Here is an 18,755-nt window from a genome sequence, read left to right on the forward strand (position 1 = left end):
ACCATTTCCACCACACTGGATTTTTTCCCATCCAAAATATTCCACTGAGGTGCTGACCATCTGGCATTAAGACAAATCTCCCAATCTGAAATAAGATTAAAAAAAATTATGTTCTTGGAGAAATAAATGGAAGGAAGATGTTAAAAATGAAGGCCAATGTGTATTTACTTTCAAACATTGACTTAAGATACATTTTAAAACAAAAAGAAAGGGGCTTTCCTGGTGGCGCAGTGGTTAAGAATCTGCCTGCCAATGCAGGAGACACGGGTTTGAGCCCTGGTCTGGGAAGATCCCACATGCCACAAAGCAACTAAGCCTGTGCGCCACAACTACGCCCGTGCGCCACAACTATTGAGCCTGTGCTCTAGAGCCTTCAAGCCACAGCTACTGACTGAAGCCTGCACACTTAAAGCCTGTGCTCCACAACAAGAGAAGCCATCACAATGAGAAGCCCGTGCACCACAACGAATAGTAGCCCCCACTTGCCACGACTAGAGAAAGCCCGTGCACAGCAACGAAGACCCAACGGAACCAAAAATAAATAAATAAATTTATTAAAAAAAAAAAAGATTAAGAAGTTTGGCTGGACTAAGAGTTTGGCATGATAAGGTGCTGTGGTCAAATTGGTAGGTGATTTACTAAGAAATGATTCTATAAATGTTGAGACTGACAATGAACAGAAAGCAGCATAACCAGGAAAACAACGTTGAAAGGAAATGGATAAAGAGCTTAATGCAAATGCAAAATTTAAAGAAAAAAAATGGGACAGATCCTACTGTCAAGCCAAAAGGAAGTTTAAGAAGGCGAATGAAAAGTTGAAGAAAAAGGGAAGTTTGAGGTACCCAAGGAACCTCAGAACCCAAATGACCTCAGCATTCTTAGGAAAAAAATTCTTCAAAAGACTCCTGTTTAACATTTCCAAATGGACTGCAGCTCTCATGGATTACAGCTCTTTCTCATAAAGAATCACATGTGCCTTTTCCCTCACTTGGAAAACTCTTCCATTTTCTTCAGCTTTCCTCTTTGTTCCACCTGAAAGATCAGACCAGGTCTGCATAGCTGGTGCCCTGCTCTCAGAGAAAGATGCCGGATGTAAGAAGAGCATGCAAGGGATGACAAATACTTCCATAAATAAGGGGCCAAGACTCTGCTCTTCAGGGATACCAAATACTGTCAGGTGTAACTTGAGAAGCAACAAAATTGTTCATGTCCACTTCATCAAACCAGTAAATTTTCAAATAAAACTAAAATGCAAATAAAACTAAAATGCAAACACACACACTCTCTCTCTCTCTCTCTCCCCCACTGTGCACCAAAAGGGTTGCCAGTCTTTTGCCTAAAACCCAAGCTCAAGCTTATATATATAATTTTGAAGTCCTAAGCCTTTTATCCTAGAAAAATTAAAGCCAATACAATGAACAGATCTTCATTTTCAAGAGGAACATCCTGGCATCAGGCAATTGCCATCTCCATCAATGTTCCCTGGAGAAAGAGGAAGGGAGACTCAAAGCCTAGACAGGTTTTATGTTCTTCCATAATCAACCCCAGGGCTTGATGGTCCTCAAGCTCCTTCTCCTCTCTACCTGGACGTATTCATGGTGACTTCATCCAATTACGTAGCTTTAAGAGCACCTCTCTCACCTAACTGAACGTATCTCACCACAACTAGATTGTGACCTCTTCTGGTCTTATTTTTCTCTGTTGACAGGTTAGCCATAGTCCTGAGCACATTACAGACACAGTAAATGCTGGTAAATGAATTATTCCTCCAGTGACAGTACAAATTCTCAGAGGCACATGTCGGCTCCCTGTCTATCATAGCAAATTGAGAGCACACAATCAGCATGGACGAATTGGACTGAATTAGTAAATACTGGACTGAATTAGTAAATACTGGGGTGATAGTATCATTCTCCTGTGTAAATGAAAGGCCCTAAGTAAGACCTGAGGAAATTTAACTCGGGACTCAGTCCCTAAGCAGGCCCTATTTGAAACAGAAGCTCTGTTTCACTAGTAAGAAACATATCTACCTCGTAGGAAGAAGCATGTGCTTTTATAAAAGAATAAATTTCCTACTGACCTGAAAATAGTTTGTCAGACACCCAGTCACAATCCTTTCCCCTTCTGACTTCTCCTCATGACAAGAGAAAAAGTCTTGAGAAAGACAACGTTGAAGAGAAGAAACAAAACCTGAGAATCCAGGCTGCCCACAGTTTCCGTACTCACAAGCCTGGCAGCCACTCCACACTAATTCTAAGTGAACATACATACACACACACACACACACACACACACACTGCTGCCATAAAATGCCCTATAGCCCGCCTCATCTGAAGTCAGAAATGGGATTTGGGGCTTTGATAAACAAGAAGAAGAGTTTAATAATCTAATCTCATTTTACAGATAAAGAAATTAAAGTCCAGAGAAGTAAAACTGTTGGGGAATTTTTTGGCTAACAATAATAACTCATGTGATTAAGCAGAACCTCTCCCACAAAAATAGGCGTACTTACCCCTCTTTCCCAAGCCCCAGGATTTAGACAACAGGATATTGTTATATACTTAAGCCCCCTCCTAGACAGCCCAGAAGCAGGACTGCATAGACCCAGACCACAAGACAGGCTGCTCACAGGCCAGTTAAAGCACGGTCTCTGAAAGGAGCATCAACAAGGACTTACCACAAGGGAAAAGGTCAATGGCTGGCATCCTGTGAATCTGTTAATGAAATCTGCCTTAACATGTCTTATTCCCAAAGTCTCTTCAAGACAGTTTCTGAATTTAATGGGTAAGTTAATCTCAATTCCTCTTGATTAAGTAGGAGTCTTGCCTCATACCATCAATCTTTATGCAGGAGGCATTTCTCATCTGTCATCAAGCATCATTCATTAGCCATCTCTCTGTAGAAGATGGAAGTTATATTATGTGAAAGTCATTAGAAACTGTAGACCACATAAATATAAATAATAATTGCCGTTCACTGAGTACTCATTATGTGCCAGAACACACACACAGTGGAAGCTCATATGATTATCAACAGTATTATTACTGTCATTCAGTAGTTGAGGCAACTTATGTTCAAACAGGAGTAGTAATTGGCTCAAGATCACCAGTTAAGAAGTGGTGAGCCAGAGTCTGAATGCAGGTTACTCCGTCTCAAAAGCCTGAACTCCTGAGGTTACCGTTATTCTCCAATATGAGAATTTATCTTCAATTTTTAAAAAATGCAATTATCTGTTAAGCACAATAAAGGAAAGCACAATAAAACAAGGTATGCCTGTACATTATAAACAGTAATTGCTGTCAACATACTTTCTTGGAAACAGACATTCTCACAGACCTTGAGCCTGCGACCCTCCATAACCACTTGTCCATTATACTTTGGGTCATGGAAGCAATACCCCCATAAACACAGCATAACCGCTGAGGCCTCCTTATGAGAGGAGGGAACCAAATCTGGGCCCTTTCATATATTCCACTTTCAGGAGGGGTGGCCTCCCCTGTCTCTTGCCAGATGCCATGGTGCTGGAGGATGTCACCCCTCCCCCAGACCCTTGACTACCTAGGAAGCCCCCTGGGATTAACTTGAGTAAATAGCAATGAGAATTGGAGGACTATACAAATGACACTGTTAACCATCATATGTAATGGAGCCTGATGGAATGTTACTGCTTCCCATCCCTTAGCCATGATGTCCCTAAATAAAGGATGGGACCCAAGAAACAACACACTTGGTCAAACTTCAGGCAGTCATCTCAGCACCGGATGCCCTAGCCAACAAATGGTCCCATCATCACATTTATTATAAACTGTTGGGCTATTATCTAAAAATTGTCCTATTTCATGGTACAGAACTCTGGCAATCTCTTGCCTCACAGGCACCGAAAATATAAATCAAAATCACATGTCTTTACATATAACTAAGACTACAGTACAAGGCCTTGCCAGGATGCTCGTTATTCCCTTTGGAGTTATAGGCATTACTGCTAGTAACAAAGACACGCATTTCACTGCTTAGAATACACAATGTTGGGCTCTCGGAAAAGGTATTCATAGAACTTTCATGACCCCAATAACTGGTTTAACTGAGATGCTTAATAGTCTCCTGAACAATTCCTATTCATTAAATTCCAGTCCAACAAATAAACCTGAAAAGGTCTCTATTTCGCCTCAAACCTTAACCTATATTTATAATTTTTTTTTAATCTTGCCCTATCCCATAAGGGCTGGAGGCCAGATTGAGGGGGTGTACTCCACTGGGATCTATTAACCATAGATTGTCCCAAAGACCAGGCAGCTGTACTACTGATATGGGAGCCTAAACTTCATTCAAAAACTAAAAACCCTGTCGAGTTTAGCTACACACCACAGTTTAGGTAACTGTGGACTTATTATTGGTCTGGGTGCTTTCATTGGTTTACAATCCAGAGGCCCAAACCCTCCAAATAAGACAGTGTTTCAACCAAACACGGCAAATGCTGAGATCCACATCAACTGGAGTAGGTACCCACTTGAAAAGGATACTCCAGTCTCACACTCAGCAACATCACCCTGGCCCAGGAGCTCACCACCAGAGATGACGTCACCCCAGGAGACATCACCCCAGTCTGAGATCTCGCCATTGGAGATGACTTTGCCCCCTGGGCTAACTTGACCCTGACACTAAACCCCAGGGACTGTTTCTTCTAACGCACAGATTGGACATAGGACACTTTGTGCTTTTCTTCCTTTGATATTAGGAATTCTATTATGATTCTGAGTTCCTTGTCTGCTTAGCCCACGATCCAGGTATACTCCTTGCTCTCTGCCAAAACATACACCCCTACACTCCATGCCTACAGGGAAATCTGGTAGAGGTCACTAGTATCGATATCATTCCAAAAATTAATGGACTGTGTGATTCCAACTATATGACATTTTAGAAAAGGCAAAAGTATGTAGTAGTAAGAAGACCAGAGGTTGCCAACGATTGTGGGGGTCAGGGAGAATAGGCAAGACACAGGGTTTTTAGGGCAGTGAAAATACTCTGCATAATACCGTAACGAGGGAAACATGTCATTATATGTTTGTCCAAGGCCACAGAATCTACAAAACCAAGAGTGAACTGTAATGTGATCTGCGGACTTCGGGTGATTATGAGGTGCCCATGTTGGTTCATCAACTGTAACAAATGTACCTCTCTGGTGGGGGATGCTGATAATGGGGGAGGCTGGGGGGAGAGCAGGGGACAGATGGGAACTCTCTGTACCTTCCCCTCCATTTTGCTGTGAACCTGAAACTGCTCTAAAAACAAAGTTTTAATTTTAAAAAGGAAAGGAATTAGTGGAGATTACTGCTTTCCCCAGGAGGCACGTGCCTTATATTGGCCAACGCCTGGACCCTCTGGGAAGAGGGCCACCCACTCCCTGATGCTTTCTTCCACTAACCGCCTCCAGCTTTCCACCAAGACCTTCTGCGTTGCAGCCACCCGCACTCCTTCCCCTTGGTTCCACACACAACCACCAACCTTTACATGTACTTTACTAACTTATCAGCTCATCCCCTCCAACACCACCGCCAGATGTGTCACCCTGATATGAGAGTATTTCTAACCTACTCTACAACTCCACTAAGATATTGTTAGGGACTGCAAAAAATTTCAGATTTATTTTCTTGACTAATGCAATATAAATGGGAAACTTATATTATGGGCTGGCCTACAAGGACTCCTCGTACTTTACCTGTGTTTCTCCTTTCCATTATCACAGTAAAATGTTTTCTGTGTTGGTTAGGGGCACTTATGCCACACTGTCTAAAAGTCTCTACTATCATTGCCCTGGTTTCCTTACTCTCATCAAAACATGAGTACCGACTGTATTGGACACTCACGTGCGCACGCGCGTGCACACACACACACTTTTTCTGTATATTATATGACTTTTGACATCTGAAAAAATCCTTTCTGGCTGGGGAGAGACTGCTTCTTGGGGCTAGCCAACTCTGAGAAATAACAAAGGACTCAACCTGGAGCATGATTTTGATATGCAAACTAACCAATCAAGAACCATACTTACCTCCAGCAGACCCATCCACTGTAGGAGGCAATATTTCTCTGCCTTAAACATCCCAGGGCCAGGTAGCAGGCAACTAGAGACCACTCGTATACCCAAAGCCTGCCAAAATTATTCAAAGTAGTCAATCCTGGCTGTTTCCTCTGCCCTGCCTTGCCTTTCCCATAGAAACCCCAATAAAGGCAGTGGCCTAAACCTTCCCCTCTCTCCTGTGCCTTCTGCCTCTTGACCATCCTGGTGTTTTCCCACATCACCCTGCATGGTTACATGTTGCCTCGCCTCTAGGACTTAACAGTATAATAAACTTTGTTTTTTCCTGGGCCTCCAGTCTCCCCTTGTGGCAGAACTTGACTGACCATCTCATGAAAGAATATGTAACAGAGTTACTATTGCTTTCTTATTCACTGAGAAACTTTGTTCTGTAAAATCAGAGACTATCAGAGATTCACTGTTTGAAATTGTATCAGTAAGACTGAAACATCCTAATTTTGCCTGGAGGATATACATCATTATTTTGATATTTGACATCAAGAAGGAGTCTTGATTTAAAAACCTGGAACTGAGCTTCAAATAAAGGGTTTCTGGACACAATATTCCACAACTATCTTAATTTTATTGTTTCCAAGGAAACAAGAGCCTGGGTTGTTTGTAGTACAGACCTGATGTTAACCCCTTAACACAGTCCTGCTTTGCTTTGAGACTATAAAATTACTGCTCCCTTTAAATTTCACCTAAATGTCACAATTCTCAGAATCCATAAGTATACATTTTGCTTTGTTTGGTTGAGACATCCACAGTTCCTCTGCTATGCAGTCTCCCTCACTGCAATGAGTCAAAAAATCTGGGTTTTTTTGCACTACAGGTTTGCTCCTACTGTTAGTAGGCTGCTTTGGTTAGGATAATTGGAAGCAACACAAATTCTATCCATAGGACGCTAGTTGACTAAACTACCATACATGCACTAATAAAGGGCTCAGCAGCCACTAAAAAGGATAAGGAAAATCACTATGAACTGATATAGATTGATTTCCAGTATTTAGTTTAATTGGGGAAAGAAGTACATTCATGTGAAGGTAAAAAGGAAGAAAGGAAGGAAGGAAGGAATATATATATATATATATATATATATGAATTTTGAGAAAGTTTACATCAGAAACTAATAAAATGGAAATGGTTAGCTACTGGTGGTAATGTGATGTGAGACTTCTGAATATACCTTTTTATACAGTTTTACCTTTGAACCGTGAAAAAGTTTTATAAATTAAAAAAATAAGTTAATTCAGAAAGGAAGCAAACCTTAAAACTAAATGTAAACAGATATGTACATAATAGTGTATCAAACTGATAACAAAACCATGAGAGAAAAGACTTAGAGTTCATACAAATATTTGAGCACAGTACTATGAGCTGCATATACTTAATATAAACCATTAAGGACAAAAAAATGCAAAGTAACTTAATACTTTATTGAGCAAGTCTACCATTAGTAATATTGGTATTATAATTTTTGAAACTACTGTACCCATACTGTTGGATAAAACAATATATTAATGGTATTACAAACCAAGGTTTTTATAATAAGAGAAAAGAGATACAAGTATAAAATAAAGAAAAAAGCACATATTAAATTTTTACTAGGAATATGAGTATGAACTTACAATGTAAGAAAATATATTTTTAATTGTGTTTTTGAAGAATAACAATATGAGAGTATGTTCATGATAATAATTTATATGAAAAGGAGGATATAAAATTATAAATACAATTTGATTTCAATTTTGTCTCAAAAAAAATATGTATATATTTTTTTAGATAACCACTGAAAGGCCTAGATACAGTTATACCCCAGTAGCACTGAGCCCATCACAGAGACCTTGGTGTCTATAAGGAAAGAGGAGAAATCATTTATTACAGGTCTGTAACTGGAAAGTACAAAGTGAACTGGGGATTTACACTCAAAGACTAATAGGTATGTGTTGAAGGGACACATGAGTCAAATTAAAAGGACTCCTCCTGGCCAAGTTTGGGACAGCTTGAGCATCAAATGACAGCAACTGTTTATAATATGATGAATGAAAGAAAAATCCAGGGATATGTTGTGACACTCTGAAAGGGAAAAAAATATAGAGGGCAGGGGAAGTGGGGAGGGAAAGCTCTTGTTTATAGAAGACTGACAGCTAAAGAATAGAGAAGGAATGACAGAATTAGAAAAAAAAAAAAAAAACATTTCATAAGCCCCCAACGTAAAAACAGGTTGAAGCGAAGATCAACAAGTGATGTTAAAACCACTGATCGAAAGGGTTGGGGAAGAGATTATTCCCCTATTGCCAAGTATCACCCACAGATTACTAAAAAGAAAAATGTGACTACACGAGAGAGATGGGCACCTTGACTAAATGCTTTGCATTCCTAATACACAGTGGGACAACTTGCATTTATGTGCCTCCCGATCCCATATTGAGGGGATACAATATGAAGTACACAACATCACCTAGGAAATTTTCACGTCTCTAAACCTGCAGTCTAACTTAGTAGCCATTGGCTCGCTCTATGTGGCTACTGTGAACATGAAATGTGGCTAGTGTGACTGAGGAACTGAATTCTTAATTTTACTTACTTTTAATTAAGTTTAGAAATAAAATTGCCCAGTTACTAAAAAACTTTTCAGCATGTTTGGAGCAATCTGGGTTTCCAAGTCTACTTTTTCAACAGTAAATTTTATGAAAGCTAAATACAGATCAAGAATTTCCAACAAAAATTTAGCAGCCACACTGAGATGTGCTTAAGTATAAAATACATACCAGATTCCAACAGTTAGTACAAAAGAAATGTAAAATTTTTCATTAATAATTTTATATTAGCTACATTAGTCATTAATTTCACCAATAACTATATATTAATAACTGGATAAATTGGGTTAGATAAGATATATTATTAAAAATAACTTCATTTTTTCCTAACTTGGCTACTAAAATTTTTTAAATTACATCTGTACTTCACATTATATTTGTATTAGACACTACTGCTCTAGACACAATGTCCACTGTATGAGATAGACAAGTTAATTAAATGAAATCACAGGAAAACATCATATCAGAATGCCAACATTTTACAATACAAAAATCCTGAAATAGGCAGGAACCAAAAATACAGGCAAATGTTTTAGGTAAAAGAAATCTAAAACCAAAATGCAACGTGCAAATCTAATTTGGATCCTAGCTCTCCAAAAAACCGGACAACTATAAAAGATACTCTTGGAAAAGTGGAAAATTTTTGATTTTCTTGGTGGACAATGCAGTTTTGTTCTTAGTAGGAGATTGTCCTCATTCTTAAGAAATGAACGCTGAAGATTAAAGGGGGAAGTGAATGTCTGCAATTTCCCATTAAATGGTTCATCATAATACATATAACGAGAGATAAAATCTTAATTAGTGAATCTAGATGAAGGGTTCATGGATGTTCGTTTTATTGACGTCACAGATTTTCTCTAGATAAGAATTTCAAGATGAGGGACTTCCCTGGTGGTCCAGTGGTTAGAACTCCACGCTCTCACTGCAGGGGCCCGGGGTTCAATTCCTGGTTGGGGAACTAAGATCCCCTAAGCTGCGCAGCGCGGACAAAAATAATAATAATAATAATTTCAAGATGAATACCTGGAAGAAAAATCCACCCGTCAAAACTCATCTTACTTACGGTAAATTCAATTCCAACTTCTGCTACTAACAGAAACCAGCCTACGTCGTCTTCCTACCCTGAGACTCCTATACTTTTGAAGCTTTGGGGCTTTACAGGGCTCTGACGTGGTAAATTTAGTATTTATATGAATTCCTTCACTACTGCATTTATTTAGATCACACACACGTGCTGCCTAATAACCTGCAAAGGTTTCTCTTTCCAACGGAATATAACTTACCAAACTTCAATAACCGACACCCACGGCCGGAACAAAGCCACCGAGTGCTCACCGGGACCCGGGGACAGGGGGCCATTGGGGCCGGAGTGCCGGGACGAGAACGACAGAGATGCTATTCCTTTCCCTTGTGGAGAAAGGACCCAAAGGTTGCTCTGGAGCCTTTTGAAATCGGGAGCATCGCGGATGAAGACAAAGCCTGGCCGACCCGCCTCCTCCCAGAGCTGCCGCCCGGACCTCCGCTGGCCGAGCGGGCCCGGGCTCTCGCGGGAAGGGCCGCCGCCCGGGAGCGCCAGCTGGAGGCCGGGGCGGCCAGGTCAGCGCGCGAGGCCAGCGTCCTCTGACCTCAAGCCTCTTATTTTGCGTCTTCCCCTCCTTCTTGACCGCACAGAGGCGGGACACACCAAGAGGCGAAAACCTTACCTCAGACCCGCGCCGGACCACACAGCAAAGACAGCCACCGCCTTGCGCACGCGCACTTCCAGGCTCCTCGCACAGCGTAAGGGGCGGGGCCTCGGAGGTTGGGCAGACGCCGGAGGCTGCTTTTCTTTCATCTCGGAGCAGAAGAGAGATATATTTTTCCTCCCGCGGATTGGTGCTGGGGTGCTGGGTCAGGCCCCGGAAGGCAGGGCTGTGGTCCAGGACCTGTGTAGTGGTTTGTTTTCCTCCATAGCCCATGCATCTTACATGTCTTACATGAAAAACAATTGCTTTCAAATTTTGATGCATAGTTGAATGCATCATACCTGTCATTGCACAACTCTTGCTGCACTTTCCCCACGGGGATACGTATACAGTTACCGCCTAGATGTACTTGACCTTTCCACATGGCAACATAAATTCCCTGTGCACCATTCATTTTTTCATTATAGTTTAGCTTCCTCTCTGTGATTCCCCCTACCTGGGAAGGGAGCTTCAAACCGCAGTTAGGGCGAGAGGGAGCAAACGCTTCTGCATCTCAGTCTGGGGCCTCTGACACTGGAGGTGAAAAGGTGACCCTAAGTTTAAGATGGCTTCTGCTAACTATGTGGCTGAGGCTGCTGTCCTGAAGCAATGGGGAGATTCTTTAGCCACTGAGTTGCGAGAGTGACTGTGATACCCAGTTGGACTCTGGTTTCCATTATGTTTTTGAGCTTGAAGATCCATTTTAGCTACCGACAGATAAAGAAAACAGCTTATTGTAATTTGGGAGACCAAGAAATGGGGAGTTCTCAGTATTAGCCTGGAGTCAGTCAAAGGCTAACTGTGCAGTGACCTCCCACGGCAGAGATTCACGGGTGTTAATAATCATGTCATAGAAGGAGGCAAATAGTTAAGGTGGCTATGCACAGTCTACAATAAGTTTTAGGAATCTTATAAGTCATCTTTCAGTAAAAGAAAAGGGAATTTTTAATGGCTGTTATTCACTCTGGTGTGAGGAACTTGTTTCCCAGCGTTATGGTCATGAGCTATATAATGAACCTACTAAATCTGATTGAATTGTAATTTATCCTCAGAAAGTTTACATCTTTATTATTTATTTATTTATTTTTGGCCACTGCAGCTTGGGAGTCTTAGTTCCCCCACCAGGGATAGGACCCTGGCCCTGGCAGTGAAAGCGTGGAACCCTAACCATTGAACTGCCAGGGAATTCCCAGAAACTTTATGGCTTTAGATAGCAACGTTTTCCAGGGATGAAGAGATTCCTCTTGAGAGGAGGTTAGATCAGGTGAGTACACCTAGAATCAAAGTAGAAGGATAGGGAGGTCGAAAGTCTTGGAGATTTATGGCTGAGAAACTGGAAGAAGTATTAGGGGCTTTTAGTGAAGACTTGTGGCATCACGGTCCAGGTGTATTGTATTGTCTCACGAAACTGAAACGGTATTAGGAGTCAGGATGTAAAGGAATACTGGAGAAAGTAGGCCGCTGACCTCTTGTTCCTAGAGCATTTCCTGGAAACGTTTACCACTGTGAATACGTATCTCTTATAACTCTGAAATGTTTCTAAGGATTTGAGAGCCTTTCCTTTGAAATGTAATCATCAGGAAGGATAGGGCCTCTGTTTCCCAATATCTGGGGCTTCCCTGCACAGTGGCCCAGGGTAAGTCCTTTGTCCACTTTTCTCCAGCTTCTTCCCTTGCTCCTCCTGGGAGATCAGAAAGAGTGTGTATAGCTGACATGCTGCTCAGGGAAAAAAAGCAAACAATGAGGTAAGACAGCAAAGGACAACAAGCATTTTTTTAAATTGTGGTAAAATATACATAACATAAAATTTAATCATTTTTAAGTGTACGACTCAGTGGCATTAAGTACATTCGCAATATAGTGCAGCTACCCCCACTATCCATCTCCAAAACTTTTCCATCACCCCAAACAGAAGCTCTGTAGGGTAACAAACACTTTTATGAGATTGGTTCAATATTTTGGTCTCCAGGGTCTCTGGAGATGAGAAAGTATCAGTTTACTTGCAGTAAAATGAGGATGTTGAATTTGTAATCAACACAGTAAAACTCTAACAAGGTCTCATTCCACAAACTTTCTATGCCCCACGGTGACCTCTGAAGTGGATGCCCACATGTAGACACTTCAAAGAGCCTCCCGGAAGGAGCAGCCTCCCTTGAGATTGAACTTGAAATGACAGGACAAAATTCACTTTCTGGACACTATTATTCCCTTTAGCCTCATCCTATTATTTTTGGTGCCTATTTTGTATATTTTCCACAGATGATGACATTGTTCTAAACACTCTGGTATATGGGACTTTCCTGGTGGTCCAGTGGTTAAGACTCTGAGCTTTCACTGCAGGGGGTGTGGGATCGATCCCTAGTCGGGGAACTAGGATCCCGCATGCCCTGTGAGTGGTAATGAACAATCATATTACCCTGGACTTCTTGCTGGCCGGTCAAAGCAGGGTGTGTTTGGCTGCCAGCATCTCTTGCTGTACCTAGTTTAATATTTAACTGGCTTGGCTCTGGATGGGGAGCTTGGCTGTGGTATATCCTCCATTTACCTCGAATCACCCTACTGGGAGTCATGGTCCCAGTCACTCTTGTCAGATGTTCCCTAAAAGGAACAGAACCATTTTGGTCCAAGCTCTATCAGTACAGTTTGTTAGGGTATCTGTGTTAGTCCCCTATTGCTGCTATGATAGGTGTCGACAAAAGTAATCAATAAGCAATCTACAATAGGAAAAGAAAAGAGTTTTATTTGAGCCAAACTGAGGACTATAGCTTGGAAGCCAGCTTCCCAGATTACTTTGAGAAACTGCTCTAGAGAAGCCTGGTTTTCAGTACAGCTTTATGTCTTGTGAGAACAAAGAACATCAAGAAGGTCAGGGATACATTCCTTCAAGGTTAAAAAAAAACAGATCAGCACGTGCACAGCTAGTCAGTGTGGTCTTGGCACCTGGAAAGGGAGTCTTAGTATGGAAGGAGTACCAGCATTGGCGTCCCAGGAAGGGAGGCATTTAATCTTTATTTTTAACATGGACATTCTTTACTTCTGGTCAATGGACACTTTTCTTTAATAATTAAAGCAGACTGCAGTGCATGTTTGATAGGCCACAAACAGGCTATTTTTCTTAGCATAAAATGCAAGTTAACTCATGTATAGGCCAGAATGACTTCCCCATACCTCAATATGTGAACCTCTCTTTTTATCACAGGTTACCAGAAACTTAGTATCTTAAAACAACGCAAGTATTTTATCTTACAGCTGTAGAGGTCAGGCATCTGAACTGGGTCTCACTGGGCTAAAATCAGGGGGTCCACAGGGCTGTATTTCTTCCAGAGGCTGGAGGGAAGAATTCATTTCCTTGTCTTTCCAGCTTCTAGAGATTGCCTCCATTCCTCGGGTCATGGCTCCACATCACTCTGACCTCTGCTTCCATCTTCACATCTCCTTCTCTGACTCCTGCCTCCCTCTTTCACTTACAAGGATCCCTGTGACTACATTGGGTCGACCTAGGTAACCCATGGTAATCTCCCCATCTCAAAAGCCTTAATTTAGTCATAACTGCAAAGTCCCTTTTGCCATATAAAGTAACATTCAGAAGTTCTGCAGATTAAGACATGGGTAATTTTGGCAAGGGGCACTATTCTGCCTACCACAAAAAGTACCTAAAAAGAATTATTAGCTAGATACATGAAAGATTGGGGGCTAGAGGTGTGGAGAAATGGTGCCCTTGAGACTTTGCCTCTATCCACATAGACTATGCAGGCAAAGACTTGACCTGTGGTGAGTCTGGGAGTTGGCCCTGTGATCCTCCCAGAACATGAGAGGATGGGAGGCCTGTCATGAGAGTTTCTCATTGCCTCCTGGGTTCTGATGCTGTAAGAGGCTTTCTTCTCTGCCACCTTCAGAATATAAAACTGCTTAGCTGTGTCTAGATTTGGCTCTTCGACTACAGGGAAGAGGCCCAGTCACAGATTAGGGGTTAAAGTTGGTGGTCATTTGGAGCCAGAAGTAGAGGATCTGATTTTCCCCAGAGTATCGCTCAAATGGTGTGGTCTAATACAAGGTTTTTTCAGGGGGTGGGGAAGGGTGGAGGTAAGGGATAATTAGGGAGTTTGGGATTGACATGTACACATTGTTATTTAAAAAGGATAACCAACAAGACCTACTGTATAGCACAGGGAACCCTGCTCAATGTTATGTGGCAGTCTGGATGGGAGGGGAGTCTGGGGGAGAATGGATACATGTATATGTATGGTTGAGTCGCTTTGCTGTGCACCTGAAACTACCACAATATTGTTATCGGCTATACTCCAATATAAAATAAAAGTTTAAAAAAGATCAGTTTATATAAAAAAACTAAATATAGATATTGAACAGCAAAAAAAAATATAAGGTTTTGGTTTTTTTGTTTGTTTGTTTGTTTTGGTTGTGCCACACGGCCTGTAAGATTTTAGTTCCCGGACCAGGGACTGAATCCTGGCCCTCAGCAGTGAGAGCGTGGAGTCCTAACCACTGGATCGCCAGGAAATTCCCAAGTCCAAGGTTTTTAGTTCCACTACCTGGGTCTCCAGAGCAGATTCGAGTTGTTCCACTTTGCCTTCAGTGGAGCAAAGGATAAAGTACATGGGCAGTAGGTGAGGGTGTCTCTCTCTCCTGTGAAACTTTTACTGAATAGAATGCATTTAGCTAAATCTATAACTTCAAACCATTTACCCATGTTATTTTGAATGTCATCCATTAAGGCGATGATATTTGGTAGGGATGTTATAATGAAGGGAGTAGTCTTGTTTAACCCTCTATAGTCTGTAGGCAGCCTCCATATATTCATACTGGCTCAGGACACACCAGGGAACTGAAAGGTGACATGGTAGGAATCAGTACCTTCTTTCAGTAAGTCAGCTATGACAGACTGTAATCCTTCAGCGCCTGTCCTTAGCCAGTACTGTGGCATATTGGTCACGCACATGGGTAGGAGAAAGTTAACTGGTTCCCACCAGGTGACACCCACCATAGCAAAAGCTTTAGGCTTGTTTCATGAGGTTGACCAAGGAGGTCCATTCCAATAATGGGAAAAGGGAGAGTCTGGGAGGAACAACCAGGACAGAAGCATCTCTTAGCAAAAGTGGGCCGATTTTAATAGTTAAGCAGGTAATTGCCCTTTTAACTCATTCTCCTCCCAATTCATTCACTTCCTGGGGTGAAGGGGGAGTGCTTCTTGGGGGGAAGTCCTTAAGGAGAGAGATGATGTGTATTTCCTCCTTCAAGAGAGAATCAGCGCCTCTTTTTTTGGCCTTCTCCTTTTGCCCTTTTGGTCTTTTGTTACTTTTTGGATGGTCACTGGCAAAGCAGAGGATAAAGTTATCTCAGTTTCTACACAGTATTCCTATTGTGGGACACCGTGCTGCATTTTTTTCTCCAGTAGAGGGCACCAGACCTTTTTTTCCAGGATCCTCCACTCCATCACTTCTCATCTCCCCAAGAGTTTGGGCTCCTACCTCCTCTCTAGGTGTCCTCCTGGTGAGAAGCTCCCTTAAGCAGGGCCTAACGCCCATCTCGTGGTTTGGAGCATTCTTTTAGTAGGGTAAGCCATCTCCTTTGGGCTCCTAGGGAGGCAGGGATATAAACTTCCTTGACTTTGGTTACTTTAAGCAGTGTTTTAGTTGGGCCAGCCCAAGGGTTGGGGATGGGGTCTCAATATCCCTCTGCGGAGCAGCGAGAATGATGCTGTCCTTCACAGCAGATCTGACTGGGTCACAGCAGAGGCGTGCTGGCTGTGGACAAAGATGCCTCCCCTAACTGTGCTTCGGAGACCGGCCTTGGCTTGCCATTTCTGCCTTATTGGCTAGTTAACCTGCTATAGTGGTCCTCAGGGATGAAGACATCGTCTTGTCTCAAAGTGCCCCAAATCACCATCCTGACTGTGGGACCTCCTCTTGCTACAGTCCCACCCCTCGACCTGATCCCACCCTAAACTCAGCTCTTTGGAATATTCAACTAAGCCACGCCCCTAGGCCTGGTCGCGCCCCATCTCCGCCCCACAGGCCTAGTCAACCAAGCCCCGCCCATAGCCTGGTCCCGCTCCAGGCCCTCTCCAACCCCAAGTCCTAGGATGACCCGGCCCCAAGACCCAGCCGCGTCTCTCCGTGGAAGGAAACTAGTACTTCTCCTCCACTTGCGGCTGGAAGCTGCCACCGCCCCTCCCAACCCAAATTTCCCAGCTCCCGAGGCCCGGTCCCTAACGCTGTGCGTGGCGCAGAAACCGGAAGCAGCCGTGCACTTCTGCGCGTGCGCAAGCCGGCGGCCATGTCCCCTTGCAACCCCGTCTAAATCTGATGTAAATTTTAGCCTCGGTCCGCGTCCTACCTGGTTCAGCCCAGCCCGCCCCAAGTCTGGTGCGCGGGAGGTGGAGAGCTTGGCCTTGGGGTCAGAGGCCAAAAGGCGGCCGCTTGGGCTGTGCCCACCGCTCCACGCTGGGACACCCGCGCCCGGGGCCTCCAGCAGCCGCGGCTGGTACCAAACTCACTGAATCAGGAACTCTGTGAGGGTCCAGCAGTCGGGGTGAGTCTGCTGCAGGCGAGAGTTGGAGAGCCATCCTCGTATTTAATCGGCCTCCAAAATCATCCTCTGCTCTCTTTCCAGAAAGGAAAAGCATCCCTGCCATTCGGGTCACGGGGACGAGAGTCTCAACCTCGTCTCTGCGCAGGTCTGTGGATTTCGGCTTGTTCTGTGAGAATGGGGTGACATTTGCCTAACTCCGTCCCCACCTCTCCCTTCCTGATGCGAGAGATATTATTTTTAACCTGTGATTTTTTTTTTCTCTTCCTGTGGGCATCAGTTTGCTACATTATATTCAGCTGCATAAAAGTGAACTGATTACTTAGTATTTTTTTAATCCCCCTTGCCAGTTGCAGCTCTAAATGTTAGTCATTTATCTGTAGATATTTTTTGAATTTCACACCGAAAGTGTGATCATATGTCAGTTTCTGCGTTTTCTTTCTTATTTTGTGTACCTTATATTCTTTTTATTTATTTAGTGCGTTTGCCAGGACTTTCAGTTCAATGTAGAATAGCATTTAAGTTGCATCCTTGTCTTGTTCCTGATCCCAGAGGGAATTATTCTGCCATTTCACCATTAAATAGGATGTTTGCTGTAGGTGTTTGTAAATAATATATATTTTTTCTAATTAAAGCCTATTTCCCTCTAGTCCTAGTGGGTTAAATTATTATCATCAATGCATATTGATAGAGATCAGTCACTATTTTGTATCGAAGGGGATGAGTCATGTGATCTTTTTCTATTAATGTGAATCATATTAATCAGTTTAATTATGTTAATCATTTTAACCACACTTCATTCCTAGGAGGAAATGAACTTATTTTGTGATTATTATCTTCATTATTCATTTCTGGACTGTACTAATATTTTAATATTTTGCCCTTGTGTATATGAATGAGATCTTTCATATATTTATGTGTGTGTGTGTGTGTGTATACACATATATTTGAGTTTTGAGTACTTTTCTGGTCTTGGAAATACACAGGAAAACAGCACCCCCCACCCCCCCAAAAAATGGAATTATGAATCCTTTACTTACTTGGTGAACCTGTCTGTAAAACAATCTGCAACTTCTGTTTCCTTTGTAGGTATGTTCTAAACTGCTAATTTTTTTCTTTAATGACTGGATGTAAACAGGTTTTGTGTTTATATTCATTTATTTATTTTATTTTATTTTTTGGTCCTGCAGCATGCGGGATCTTAGCTCCCTGACCAGGGATCGAACCCGTGCCCCCTGCGTTGGAAGCGCAGAGTCTTAACCACTGGACTGCCAGGGAAGTCCCTATATTTTTAAATTTTTTTAACATTTTTTTTCACTTTATTATTTTTTTAATTCAAGTATAGTTGATTTACAATGTTGTGTTAATTTCTGCTGTACAGCAAAGTGACTCAGTTATACACATATATACATTCTTTTTTAATATTCTTTTCCATTATGGTTTATCCCAGGATACTGAATATAGTTCCCTGTGCTATACAGTAGGATCTTGTTGTTTATCCATTCTATATGTAATAGTTTGCATCTGCTAACCCCAAACGCCTAGTCTATCCCTGTCCCACCCTTTCTCCCCCTTGGTAAACACAAATCTGTTCTCCATATCTGTGAGTCTGTTTCTGTTTTGTAGATAGTTTCATTTGTGCCATATTTTAGATCCACATATAAGTGATATCATATGGTATTTGTCTTTCTCTTTCTGACTTACTTAGTATGATAATTTCTAGTTGCATCCATGTTGCTGCAGATAGCATTATTCCCTTCTCTTTTTTATGGCTGAGTAGTATTCCATTGTGTATATGTACCACATCTT

General features: G+C 42.2%; 1 protein-coding gene across 5 annotated transcripts in view; it reads right to left on the reverse strand.

Moving 5' to 3' along the window:
- Nucleotides 1-17,499, reverse strand: part of LOC111166140 (zinc finger protein 177-like) — a 41,095-nt gene extending 23,596 nt beyond the window's left edge. For 3 of the 5 annotated variants that reach the window (XM_030764456.2, XM_089905498.1, XM_089905499.1), the window contains exons 1-3: nucleotides 10,380-17,499; nucleotides 2,678-2,896; nucleotides 3-85 (exon numbers count right to left, since the gene is read on the reverse strand). In XM_030764456.2, the coding sequence (XP_030620316.1) occupies nucleotides 3-60 (58 nt within the window). In that variant the 5' untranslated portion in view covers nucleotides 61-85; nucleotides 2,678-2,896; nucleotides 10,380-17,499. Of the gene's footprint in view, nucleotides 1-2; nucleotides 86-2,677; nucleotides 2,897-6,049; nucleotides 9,953-10,379 lie in introns of those variants that run through there. The other 2 variants (XM_089905497.1, XM_089905500.1) reach the window with 2 other exon arrangements.
- Nucleotides 17,500-18,755: the final 1,256 nt, after the last annotated feature.

Source organism: Delphinapterus leucas, unplaced genomic scaffold, assembly GCF_059928025.1.
Source record: "Delphinapterus leucas isolate spDelLeu-1000000601 "Yukka" unplaced genomic scaffold, BTC_Dleu_Yukka2 spDelLeu_asBTCV2_sq25, whole genome shotgun sequence".
In the NCBI taxonomy this organism is placed as follows: domain Eukaryota; kingdom Metazoa; phylum Chordata; class Mammalia; order Artiodactyla; family Monodontidae; genus Delphinapterus; species Delphinapterus leucas.